Source organism: Podarcis vaucheri (genome assembly GCF_965113315.1).
Source record: "Podarcis vaucheri genome assembly, chromosome: 2".
In the NCBI taxonomy this organism is placed as follows: Eukaryota; Metazoa; Chordata; class Lepidosauria; order Squamata; family Lacertidae; genus Podarcis; species Podarcis vaucheri.
Genome location: NC_138760.1, coordinates 121,943,559 through 121,956,906, shown reverse-complemented (window position 1 = coordinate 121,956,906; position 13,348 = coordinate 121,943,559). Strand labels below are relative to the sequence as shown.

The window sequence follows — 13,348 nt, the reverse complement described above, 5'->3', positions numbered from 1 at the left end:
GGACGGGCAAAATTACAGGGTGTCAGCTCTGTGAATATCAAGCCTCTCGTGCCTCCACTGACAGAGCCTGAGAACGCAAGAGATGTGATTCAGTTGGAAGGTGAAGAAGGGGAGGAGCAGCCAAGCTGCAGCAGGAGCAAAGAACAAAGAGCAGGAAGAGGGGGTGACGGGGGGTGGGGGCACAGACTGTTATCTCCAGTTTGAGCTCTGACAAAGAGCCCCCGAAATAGCCTGTCCAAAAAATCGTAGGCTCGAGAGAATCTGCGAGAAGAGGGGGAAAGAAAGCGAAAGTGGGGCCTTCTTTGCTGGAGGACTCGGCAACTGCAAGCTGGGATGAACAGGCCGAAGACTGAGCTCCACAGTGATGAGTTTGAGGAATAAACCTGAGATAATTACTACTGGAGTTGTCTCGCGTCTGTGCGGGAGAACCAAGCCATTACACAGGGGCGCTATAAATTATTATCCCACTCACTCACTCTCACAAACAACCCCAGTCTGTAAGATTGGCAAGTTTACACAATTTGCTTATAATACCAGACGCTCTTGGACTTTATATGCCCAATCCTAAGTGTAGAGCCTCCAGCCACAGGAATCGTGTATCATGATAATGGGTCCTTTGTCCCTTAAGTCCACCAAACTGGGGAGGTGCATGCATTTATTGTGTTTTGATGCTGGTGGAATGTATCATTCTGACCCTGTCTATAAAAAATAAGAGTCATAGAAACAATCTAAATACATTAATTATAAATAATTATGGGAAGCATTTCCATTCCCCTTCACCCATTTTTCAGGATTGGTGTGCAACATCATTATCATCAATTATTCCTGCCGTGGAAATAACACCTAAGATTTCAAAGCCTGGAGGGAGAAAATGGTCTTGTTAGATAGTAAAATTCATGTTAAATTGCTGTTTTAGGGGTTGGTTTTAAAAGTCTGGAATGGATTAATCCATTTTGCATTACTTTCTACGGGACAGCACGCCTTGGTTTTGGAACGCTTTGGTTTCGGAAGACTTCCGGAACCGATTAAGTTTGAGAACCAAGGTACCACTGTAACTCCTAAGATTTAAAATCCTGGAGGGAGAAAATCTGCCCCCACTACTTTATGAAAGGGATTCAAGAAACAAGGAGCTGCTTTGGAGAAGGCCTCACACCCCTTCCTTCTTCCAGTCAGGAACTTCCTTCCATTTGTCTCCTCTCCATCTTTTCCTCTTTCTCCCTCCACCATCCATCTATCCCTCTCCCCATCTCCTCTCCCCTTGAACTCACCAGATTTCTCCAAGGGTCCTGGGAGGGAATGCTCAGAGGTTGTGGGGAGGGATGCGGGAGACAGCCTGACCAGGTCAACCGTCCATCTTCCTCCTTCCATCCTGGCCAGGGTTGCAGGTTCAGTCTCAGCTAGGTTTGCAGCTTCAGCTTCCTGAGGAGCGCAGAAGCCAGAGCAAGTTGAGGCTTCCTGGGAGGGAGGGAGGGAAGAAGCAGCCAAGGGAGTCTGAGAGCCCCTGCAGGGATTCTCCTGCCCAAGACATTCCGCTGCCCCTGAAGACGCCCCAACTGGGCACCCTCTTCCCAAAAGCCTCCACCCATTTTCAAACACTTTTGGCAATTCCTTTCACCTGCCTGTCCCACCTCCCTTCCTAAGGCTGGCATGGTATGCACATTAGTGGACTGAGAGGAGATCCCTTGGAACTTAAGAGTTAATCTGCATATGACTGCTCTGAATACATGGGTGGCCCTTGCATGGAGAAGAAGGAAGCCCCTTGCTTGCATCTGGACCCCCTGGGAGAGGCGGTGAATCCACCCACTGCTCCCTCTGCCCTCCCTGCCCCCTCCTCTGCCCTCCTGTCCTGCAAACACCCTTTGCTCTTGTTGCTCAGGGGAGAGAGGCAGGAAGAGCCTTCAAACCCATCCCTTTCCTCCTCTGCAACCCAGTGAGAGGGGAAGGAGCTGCAGTGCCTGGTTCATTGCAGATACACACATGGTAAACACAGGGATTGTGAATGAACACGTCCTCTGCCTTCCATGCGGTGGGAGGGGGGGTTAAAAGTGGTGAGGAGACCCCCCCTCCAGTCCTTTTGGGAAACAGGAGCTTTGGTCAGGAGTAAACAACTTAGATGGCAAGTTCACAAGAGAAGCACTTTGGAGCACTGCTTGCTCTTACTATGTGTTTGGACCTAGAGGACAACATACACGTTTACACCACGGGACTCCTTAAAGAGGGCATTTCTTTAAATTCAAAGGCCATTTCTACAAAACAGAAGTCTTCTGATGGCAGCCCTATGTAGGAAAGTTTTCGATGTTTTCAATTTTGGGGTTGTTGTTTTTTTGGAAGCCACCCTGAGTTGCTGAGGCAACGGAGTCGGATGGGCAGGCTACAAGTAATGAATTATTGTTATTGCTATTGTTATTCCCTCCTAAGCCCATCCTGTTATGCATGCTGATCAATGACTTTGTCCCAACCCCCCCCCCCTTGAAGGCAAGAGGGCTTCCTATTTTTACAGCTATTCTTCACATTTCTATACTGCCCTTCCTCCAAAGATCACAGGGCAGCTTACAAGAGAAAAACACAGAGATGCATAGCAGAGTAAAAAATAAAAACAACACCCCCCAATTCAGTTGTGAAGTCCATAGATTGTTTTTAATGTGCGAAACGCCTGGGAGAAGAGCAATGCTTTCGACTGTTGCCTAAAGATAAGGTCCTCCTCCGAGGGGCCTTCTGCTAGGGTATAGATACTAAATTTAATTAATACCATTAAGGCGGTCCTGGCCAGCAATGCCCACCCCTCTCCCCTCCCCCCCTCCTTCCCTGCAACTCCTTTTCCACCAGATCCCTGCAGGAGGAAGCTTCCCCCCCCCCCTTCAAGGCCCCCTTTAAGGAAACAGCTCCCTTTCCTCCCTTCTCTCCTCCCCGTCCCGGGGCTTCTCATCCTGGACCCCCTCGCAAAGCCCCTTCCCTCCTTCCCCGCCATTGGCTTTGCACTCACCCGAAATCCCGGGCAGCGGGGGCGGGAATGGGAGCCCCCGCATGGGAGGCAGGGAGTGAGGGCGCTTAATTAGGAGGCTTGATTAGGAAGCAGCCCCCTCCTCTGCCTCCGCAGGATGCAGCCCCCCTTCCCGCCTCCTCCCCTCCCTCCTTTGCAAACCCCGATTTTATCTCTGCTGGTGAAGCCGGAAGTGGAAGCAACTCTGAGGAGGAAGGGGAAGTTTCTCTCCACGCTCAGCCTCTTGTCTGTTATTTTATAATTGGGGGAAGGAAAACCTTATAGCACCCAACCAATGGGGAGACGAGGGAGGGAACGTGTGCATGGGGAATATAAGATCATACTTTGCCCCAGCTGGACTGTGCCTGCTTTAGACCCCCACTTTTGCAAAAACGTATTGTCCTCAATAAGGGACGCGGGTGGCGCTGTGGGTTAAACCCCAGAGCCTAGGGCTTGCCAATCAGAAGATCGGCGGTTCGAATCCCCGCGACGGGGTGAGCTCCCGTTGCTCTGCCTCTGCTCCTGCCAACCTAGCAGTTCGAAAGCACAAACTGCAAGAAGATAAATAGGTACCTGTTGTAAACAAAATCTGCCCTTATTCCCTTATGGGGGACACAAGAGACTTTATAGAGTCCTTTGCCAGTTCTCCATCAGTTGGAGAAAATCAAAGAAGCCAACCGGAGAATATTGAGAAGCAAAGCAGCTAGTAAGCCTGATCTTTATTGAACTGTTGCAACAGGCTGCTCCCCTCACACGCAGGAGAAAGGAGGAGGACCCCGGACAAAGGTGTGCCTGCCCTTACATAGACCTTTTAAATTCCCTTCCCTGGAGCTCAAGACCACCCCTTCATACATCATGCATACATCACGGAAGGGGTGTAACCTAAGACAAACACATCACCACAAACATCATACCTACCGTATTTTTCGTCCCATAGGACGCACCTAGTTTTTTGGAGGGGAAATAAAGGGAAAAAATTTTCCCTTTATTTTCCCCCCAAAAGCAGGTCGGGGAAACCGAACCAGGTCGAGGAACAGCGGGATGGTGGCGCTGCACCTCCCTGCTGTCCCCCGAGCTTGTGGGGCTGGCCGATGTCTGCCCCGCGCGAGGGGCGCTCTGCATCAGGGCGCCCCCCCCGCGGGGCGGCAGGCTGCTATGCGCAGCGTGGGGAGCCTTGCGGGGAACTCCTGCAAGGCTCCCCACGCTGCGGATGTCTGCCTGGCACAGGAGGCGCTCTGCTTCAGGGGGCCCCTCGCGCTGGGTGGCAGGCTGCTATCCGCAGCCTAGACATCCCTGCCGGACCTCCCGCAGGGCTGCCTAGGCTGCGGATGTGTTCCTGAAGCCTGGAAAGCGAGAGGGGTCCGTGCGCACCGACCCCTCTTGCTCTCCAAGCTTCAGCAAAAGCCTGCATTCGCCCCATAGGACGCACCCAGATTTCCCCTTCATTTTTGGAGGGGAAAAAGTGCGTCCTATAGGGCGAAAAATACAGTACATCACAACTGTTGTTGTTCCCAGGTTATCTGATAATGCCTTATCTGATTGCCTTTCCTGGTAGTCTGGCCATTCCTTTGAGATGGTGATTACCCAATTCCTGAGACAATGGGAAGGTTCCCTCACCCCCTCCCTCCTTTCAGGGAAAACATTTGGTCGGTTTGGGAGTCAAAATGGTTTCAGGACGGTCTTCCTGTGCTGCTCCAGACACGTGGTCCACGTATCTATGTACGTGCTTGGCTGGTAAATTTATTATATATAAAAGACCTTAATTTTTTTTATTACATAACGCTCCAGCGGGAAAGTAAACAGCCTTTCCGTGCGCTGCTCTGGTTCGCCAGAAGCGGCTTACTCATGCTGGCCACGACCCAGAAACTGTACGCCGGCTCCCTCGGCCAATAAAGCGAGATGAGCGCCGCAACCCGAGTCGGCCACGACTTGACCTAATGCTCAGGGGTCCCTTTACCTTTATGCTTGGTAGTAGATATAATAAAATACCTAGAAATGAGACCAGATAAAAAGGCATCAATGATCTTGGTGGATGCGGAGAAAGCATTTGATGTTTCAGGGGCATTCATGCAAAAAACTTTGGAAATGATGAGTGATGAGTTTGGGTGAGAAAATATGTAGTGGTATAAAAGCGATTTATAATTCCCAACAGGTCAGACTAATTATAAATGGTGAAACATCAGAAGCTTTTAACATCTCTAAGGGAACAAGACAGGGCTGCCCTCTTTCTCCTCTCCTCTTTAGCACACTTCTGGAAGGATATTTGAAAGTAATAAAGAAGACCCTAGACTAGAAGGAATTAAAGTTGGACAAAGGGCCTATAAGGTCAGAGCCTAAGCAGACAATCTAATAATTACAACAGAAAACCCTCTAGAGCAGCAGTTCTCAACCTGTGGGTCCCCAGATGTTGTTGGACTACAACTCCCATCATCCCTGAGCTCTGGCCTTGCTAGTAACATCTGGGGGCCCACAGGTTGAAAAAGGCTGCTTTAGAGTAATATTGGAAAAAACAAGGTGAAGAATAAAATACAAAATACAGACTTAAAGGAAAGGGGAGGCTTTTCCCTTAAAGATCTCAAAATTTACTATGAAGCAGCTTGTCTTACTCGGATTCGGGATTGGATTAAATTGGAGAAAGAAGAGGCAGTAGAACTGGAAGGACATGACAACAGATTTGGTTGGCATGCATATTTGTGGCATGGGAAAACAAAAGTACACAAAGGACTCCACAATACTATAATAAGTTTTTAATAAAGGTATGGGGAAAATACAAAAAATTATAGGAATCCCAAACTCTGTGATGGCTATCACCCATTGAAGCACTATCACTTAATACATCAGCAATGAAAGGAATATGGCCAACATACAGAGAATTACTAATAGAACAAGAAGGAAAGTTAAAATTGAAAGACTATGATGAGATAAAGGAATTTTGAGTGATGGTGATGGATATTTGTTGTAAGAAAGAAAACCAATAAAAATTATTATAAAAAAGAAAAGAAAAGAAAAGAAGAAAGGTGTTTGGACAATTATCACGATTCAAAATTAATAAAGAAAAAACAAAACTGGTAAAAAAATTAGATATACAAGAAAAAGTAAAGTTAGAAATAGAAACAGGACTTAAAATTACTAACAGAGCAAAGTATTTAGGTATTTGGATAACCATGAAAAACATTAATTTATAGAAAGACATTTATATTAAGGTATGGAACGATATTAGGAAAGACTTAGAAATCTGGAGTAAATTAAAACTCATGTTGTGGGGAAAATTTCTACAATCAAGATGGTAGTTTTACCAAAAATGCTGTTCCTTTTTCAATCCATTCTGGTTCTTAATGGCTTAAATTGTTTTAAAGAATGGCACAGGTATTTGGCAAAATACATTTGTCAGGGCAAAAAAACCAGAATTAAATTTAAATTATTAACAGAAACCAAAAACAAAGGAGGGTTTGGAATGCCAGATCTTAGGATCTACTATGAAGCTGCCTGCCTGGTCTGGCTCAAGGAATGATCTTGAAGAATACTAAATTATTGGATATTGAGGGCTGGGATAATATGGTGGGGTGGCACAGCTACCTGGGTTATAATAAAACAAAAATCCACAATGGATTTCTAAATCACATTATTAGGAAAGCCTTATATGAAATTTGGGAAAGGAACAAAAAATTATTAGAACCAAAAACCCGATGGTGGTTGTCACCAATGGAGGCAGAGGCAGTAAAAAGAAAAAATATGGATTCAAATTGGTTGACGTATAAAGATCTTTTAGAGGAAGTAAATAATAGATTACAAATGGGGAAAAAATGAAACAATAAGACATACAGGAATAGGCTGGTTTCAATACCATCAATTAAATGCAATTTTTGAGGAAGACAAGAAAGTAAATGGATTTGATACAAAATTATGTGAAATAGACAAAGAATTGATTATAAATGATGATAAAAATTTATCCAAATTGTATTTATCCAAAATGTATAAACTATTATTAAATTGGCACTTAAAAGACAAAGGGGTTAAAGATGTCATGGTCAAATGGGCACAGGATTTCGGTCATACAATTGATTTAGAAAAATAGGAAAACTTATGGAAAAGAGACATAAGATTTACAGCATGTTATACAATAAAATAATTATTTTTAAAAAATGATGTACAGGTGGTATCTTAAACCCTCGAAATTGGCTAAAATGTACCAAAACACCAATGGAAAGTGTTGGAGGTGCAAACTTAAAGAAGGGAATTTCTCCCATATGTGGTGGACGTGCCCTAAAATTAAATAATTTTGGGATACCATTAATGAAGAATTAAATAAAATGTTACGACATACTTTCCCCAAAAAAACAGAAATTTTTTTTTGGGCCTATTAACAACAGACATCCCAAAAGAAGCAAAAGAAAAATTTTGTATGCAGTAATGGACCTGTCCTTGCCGCTGCTTGTCCACCAGGTTTCTCTTACGCACAGCAACCCAAGTCATGTGGGCAGGGAGGGGGTGGTGGTTTGCAGTGATTTGTAGGAAGTCATTAATTTGCACCAGGTGTCCTATTGGGAAGACCCAGTTCTCTGAGTGCATGTTCTTGAAATTGAACAATAGGGGCAGTACAGGATTCCTTTGTACCTATCTCCCCCTGCACCAAGGATTCCCTGCCTGAACAGCTTCAGGTTGTGGCAGATTTCTCCTGGAGACACCTTGTTTGGTTGTCCTGGGGGATTTTAACATTCACACCGACACAACCTTACAAGGGGCCGATTGGGACTTTGTGGAAAGCATGGCCTCCATGGGGCTGTCCCTGAATAAGTTTGGCCCAACTCAAAGCCGCGGACATGCCTTAGACCTGGTGTTCACCTCTATGGATGTTGGTGATCTGACATTAAGTAAAAGCGAATCTAAAGAAGCGCCATGGTCAGATCACTTCCTGATGCAACTGGACTTCTCCACAACCCTGTGGAGTTTGGAACTGACACTGTTAAAACTCCGTGGTGTCCTGTATCTGGGAGGAGCTTGACGCAGAGAAGTGCGTCACAGTCTGTATCACTGTTCAGACTTGCTTTCGATTCTGCCTAAGACGCAGCTCAGCTGCAGAGAGGCAGTGTGTGCTTTTGGAGCACGGGAAAGATGCCGGAAAGCTCCGATGGAATGCGACTGATTTCCTGCTTTGTAAATAAACGCTTCTAGAGATAAGAACCGAACTGTCTTTGGACTTGATTTATCCCTCATCTCACACGGACGCAGGACCGCTGCTACTCTGCATTTTCTGCCAGGTCAGCCTCAAGCCCCAAAGCAGAGCTGCACAGGGGAAGCACTGACTGGACGCAGGAATTAATGTCCCCAAAGGTTATGGAAGGTCCGCGTTTCCTGCCATGTGTGAGGAGGGAAGAAGGCTGCCAGCTTTGAGCTGCTTTGAACTCCTGCCAGGAAGGGCAGTGGGAGACGCTGGTGGAGAGTGGAGCCAAGAGGAGGCTGCTGCTTCGGAGGACCAGCTAGCTGGCAAACGTGTGAGTACGCTTAAAGCCCCGGGGGGAGGAAGATGGCTGCTGCTCAGCCACAGCAAGGCCATGAGAGCTACCCCGGTGAAAGACTGCATGGGGCCAATTGGGAAGCCTGGAGTAAGCGCATGTACTACTGGCTGGAAGAAAGGAAGCTTTGGGATTGCACGCAAGCCGATCCAGTTTTTGCCCAGCCCAGTGAGAGGTCTGCAGGAGCAGTGGAAGCTTGTGAGGCAGACGTGGTTGTTGCTCTGGAAAGAGAGCAAAGGGTGCTAGCCATTTTAAGGGCCAGCGTTGAAGCTTGGCTGTTGCCAAACCTCCAAGGGAAGAAGCCCTGGGTCGCGTGGCAGGCACTGAAGACGGCATGTCAAGCCTCAGTGGGAGCCAGACCAGAGGGGGCTGGAGGATGCGCAGAGAAAGCACCAAGTCCAGACGGGGCTGGGACTGTTTTGGGAAGCTGTTTCTATGCTTCAACACATCTGTGTGATGGACTGTGTGAAGGACTGTGTGCTGGAGAGAGGCTGAGAGCTGGGAAGAGGAAGGCAGTTGCAATCCATTCCTCAGGCAGCTGGGCACCCAACAGTAGGGGTGCAGGCCGTTCCAAGAGCTCTGGGAAAGCCAAAGTCTCCAAGAGTCATTTGTGCTCTGAGGCGATGTCCAACAGCGAAGGGCATTGTTCTGCAGAGGCCCAGAAAAGCAAGGACACCGGCCGGAGAGGAATGTCAACAAAGCAGATAAGCGGCGGTTCCAGGGCCGGTTCCCAGCAGAGATGTGGGAAAGCAGCAGGCCAGGAGAAAAACAAAGACAAGGCGTCTTATCACCTCACAGCTGCGATGGTGTCTCTGGGAAGATGGATGGCAGCTAACATATTAAAGTTGAATGCTGATAAGGCAGATGTCCTGTTTTTGGGGGCCAGGAGGCAGGCAGGTGTGGACTCCCTGGTCCTGATTGGGGTAACTGTGCCCGTAAAGGACCAGGTGCGCAGACTGGGAGTCATTTTGGACTCACAGCTGTCCATGGAGGCACAGGTCAATTCTGTGTCCAGGGCAGCTGTTTACTAGCTCCATCTGGTACGCAGGATGAGACCCGCAGACTGTCTTGCCAGAGTAGTGCATGCTCCAGTTATTTCCCGCTTGGACTACTGCAATGCGCTCTACGTGGGGCTACCTTTGAAGGTGATCCGGAAACAACAACTAATCCAGAATGCGGCAGCTAGACTGGTGACGGGAGGAGAGTCTCCACCCCCACTGATCTGCCTGGACATGGAGGTCCAGTACCAAGAGCCTTCTAGCAGTTCCCTTACTGTGAGAAGCGAAGTTACAGGGAACCAGGCAAAGGGCCTTATCGGTAGTGGTGCCCTCCCTGTGGAATACCTTCCCAAAAGATGTCAACGGAAAAAACAGCCACCAGACTATAAAAGACATCTGAAGGTTGTCCTGTATAGGGAAACTTTTAATATCTGAAGGACTATTGTATTTCAATGTTTTGTTGGAAGCCACCAAGATTGGTGGGGGAAATCCAGCCAGATGGGCGTGGTACAAATAAAAATATTATTATTATTATTGAAGTTCTTTTCTGTACATCCAGAGACTTGACAATCATCTTCACTTCCCAGGAAATCTGGGAAACCTGAGTGGAAAACTCCATACATTTATATGGTTTCCCGCTTGTGTGAATTATCTTATGAATATTAAGGTCTCCACTCCCTCTGAAGCTTTTTCCATGTTTCATAAATCTAGTTTTCCCTATGTGAGTTAGCGGATGTTTCCTAAGGTTCCATATTGACTTAAGCTACTCCCCTTTGGGAGTTCGCCAGTGTAATGCAAGTTTATCCTCCCTGTTGAAGCTCTTCCCACATTCAATACGTTCCAATGGTTTCTCCCCTGTATGAGTTAGTCTTGTATTCTAAGTGCTCTACTTTTGCTGAAGCTCCTTCCACATTCCATACATTAAAATGGTTTCTTCCCCATGTGTTAGTTGGTGTCTTATAAGGTGTCGATATGGACTGAAGCTCTTTCCACATTCAGTACATTTACCGTATTTTTCGCCCTATAGGACGCACCGTCCCATAGGACGCACCTAGTTTTTTTGGGGGGAAATAAAGAAAAAAATTTATTCCCCCCCAGCCGCGGGGGAAGCCCAAGCTTTTAAAAATGCACCTACCATAGTTTTTAGAGGAGAAAAGGATATCTGCCCGAAGTGCAGAGGATATCTGCCTGAAATTTTTAGAGAAGAAAAGCATATCCACCTGAACAGCAACCTCAGGACAGCAGTAGAGAAAATACAGATAGGGGTCTTGGCGGCGGCTTACCTTCGCACCCCCTCAAGAACCCCCAATTTGTCCTGTGCCTCCTAAATGGCTGCCCTGAGCTGATCCCTAAAAAACCCACCCCACTCGCACTCACCCCAAATCCAAGGCTTTGTATTACCCCTCCCCCCAAACCCCAATTCAAAACACCCTACATGTAACCCCACCAAAACCTTGCCTCTGATCTCTCATTTCCCCCCCAAACCCCTTGCCCAAAAAAGAGGCTTCAGACCCCCCCTCCTCATCTGGAGGCAGCACCTTCCTTCCTCCACACCCCCTCTATTTAGATCCCTAAACTTACCTACCTCCCCCCTCCCACCAGAAGATAAAAAATGCCCCTTTCCAGGAGGAGCAAGAGGTGCTCCCCACCCTGAAAGAGCCCCCTCCCCTAATCAAGCCCCCTCCCACCCTGTCCTCCCCCTCCCCCCGGGGATTATCTCACCCCTCCTTCACCTCCTTCCCCGATGCAGCTCTGAGGGGTGGAGTCCGAGGGAGGGAGGAGGAAGAAAAGGGGGAGGGAGAAGGGGAGGCAGTGCCTGTGGAGGAGGCCGGTCTCCGCGCTGCGCCACGGCAGCAGCAGCAACTGCAGCAGCCGCCTTCCCGCTCGCCTTCCCTCCTCACCTGTCAGCGCCGCCTCCTCCTTCCCCGTCCCCTTCTCCACCCTCCTTCCACTCAGTGCCCCAGAGGCTTCGGCCGCCCCTGGTGCCTCAGCCTCCTCCTTCTCCCGTCCTTGTGGCGGCGGTGGCGTCTTCCCCTCAGGCAACAACATGGAGGCGGGAAGCAGAGCGGGCGCCTTGCGCTGGGCGGGGGTGGTTTCTCCCTCCCTGCCTGCCTGCGTGATAAACAAAGGGGCGTGGCATGCAGGCAACTCTCCGCAAGCCGCGGGAGCCCACGCCGGGCTCCCGCGCCTTGCGGAGAGCTGCGCAAAGCCTGGAGAGCCAGAGGGGTCAGTGCGCACCGACCCCTCTAGTTCTCCAGGCTTCAGCGAAAGCCTGCATTCACCCCATAGGACACACACACATTTCTCCTTCATTTTTGGAGGGGAAAAAGTGCGTCCTATGGGGCAAAAAATACGGTAAATGGCTTCTCCCGTGTGAGTTTGTTGATGTTTCCTAAGGTGTCCATTTTGACTGAAGCTCTTTCCACATTCAATACATTTAAATGGTTTCTCCCCTGTGTGAGTTCGTTGATGGCTTCTAAGTGTTCCATTTTGACTGAAGCACTTTCCACATTCAATACATTCAAATGGTTTCTCCCCTGTGTGAGTTCGTTGATGGCTTCTAAGTGTTCCATTTCGACTGAAGCACTTTCCACATTCAATACATTCAAATGGTTTCTCCCCCATGTGAGTTTGTTGGTGTCTTCTAAGGTGTCCATATCGACTGAAGCTCTTTCCACATTCAATACATTTAAATGGTTTCTCGCCCGTGTGAGTTCGTTGGTGTATTCTAAGTGTTCCATTTTGACTGAAGCACTTTCCACATTCAGTACATTTAAATGGTTTCTCCCCGTGTGAATTTTTTGGTGTTTTCTATGGTGTCCACTTTCACTGAAGCTCTTTCCACATTCAGTACATTTAAATGGTTTCTCCCCCGTGTGAGTTAGTTGATGGCTTCTAAGGTGTCCATTTTGTCTGAAGCTCTTTCCACATTCAATACATTTAAATGGTTTCTCTCCTGTGTGAGTTCGTTGGTGTATCCTAAGGTGTCCATATTGACTGAAGCTCTTTCCACATTCAATACATTTAAATGGTGTCTCCCCTGTGTGAGTTTGTTGGTGTATTCTAAGTGTTCCATTTTGACTGAAGCTCTTTCCACATTCAATACATTCAAATGGTTTCTCCCCCGTGTGAGTTCGTTGGTGTCTTCTAAGGTTTCCACTTTCACTGAAGCTCTTTCCACATTCAGTACATTCAAATGGTTTCTCTCCCGTGTGAGTTCGGTGGTGTACTCTAAGGTCTCCACTTTCACTGAAGCTCTTTCCACATCCAGTACATTTAAATGCTTTCTCCCCCGTGTGAGTTAGTTGATGGCTTCTAAGGTGTCCCTTGTGATTGAAGCTCTTTCCACATTCAGTACATTTAAATGGTTTCTCCCCTGTGTGAGTTTGTTGGTGTATTCTAAGAGTTCCATTTTCCCTGAAGCTCTTTCCACATTCAATACATTTAAATGGTTTCTCCCCCGTGTGAGTTTGTTGATGTTTTCTTAGTGCTCCACCTTCACTGAAGCTCTTTCCACATTCAATACATTTAAATGGTTTCTCCCCTGTGTGACTTCGTTGGTGCATTCTAAGTGTTCCATATCGACTGAAGCACTTTCCACATTCAATACATTTAAAAGGTTTCTCCCCCGTGTGGGTTAGTTGGTGTATTCTAAGTGTTCCATATCGACTGAAGCACTTTCCACATTCAATACATTCAAATGGGTTCTCCCCCGTGTGAGTTCGTTGATGATTTCTAAGGTTTCCAATTACACTGAAGCGCTTTCCACATTCAATACATTCGGACATTCCACATTCAATACATTCAATACAAGCGGACACGGAGCAATGGATCCAAACTACAAGAAAGAAGATTCC

At 47.4% G+C, this 13,348-nt stretch overlaps 2 protein-coding genes across 2 annotated transcripts in view; both read right to left on the bottom strand.

The window, feature by feature from the left end:
- The window catches only part of LOC309524920 (uncharacterized protein), a 200,066-nt gene that overhangs the window by 52,481 nt on the left and 134,237 nt on the right, over positions 1–13,348 (bottom strand). Inside the window, exon 2 of the mRNA XM_082210155.1 lies at positions 1,269–1,455. Within this exon, the coding sequence (XP_082066281.1) occupies positions 1,269–1,455 (187 nt within the window). The remainder of the gene's footprint in view (positions 1–1,268; positions 1,456–13,348) is intronic.
- On the bottom strand, positions 11,205–13,279 carry LOC309527532 (uncharacterized protein; the record flags this gene model as incomplete). Its single annotated transcript, XM_082214358.1, has 3 exons — positions 11,205–11,603; positions 11,730–12,281; positions 12,365–13,279. 3 exons carry the CDS (start codon positions 13,277–13,279, stop codon positions 11,205–11,207), a joined length of 1,866 nt encoding a protein of 621 aa, XP_082070484.1.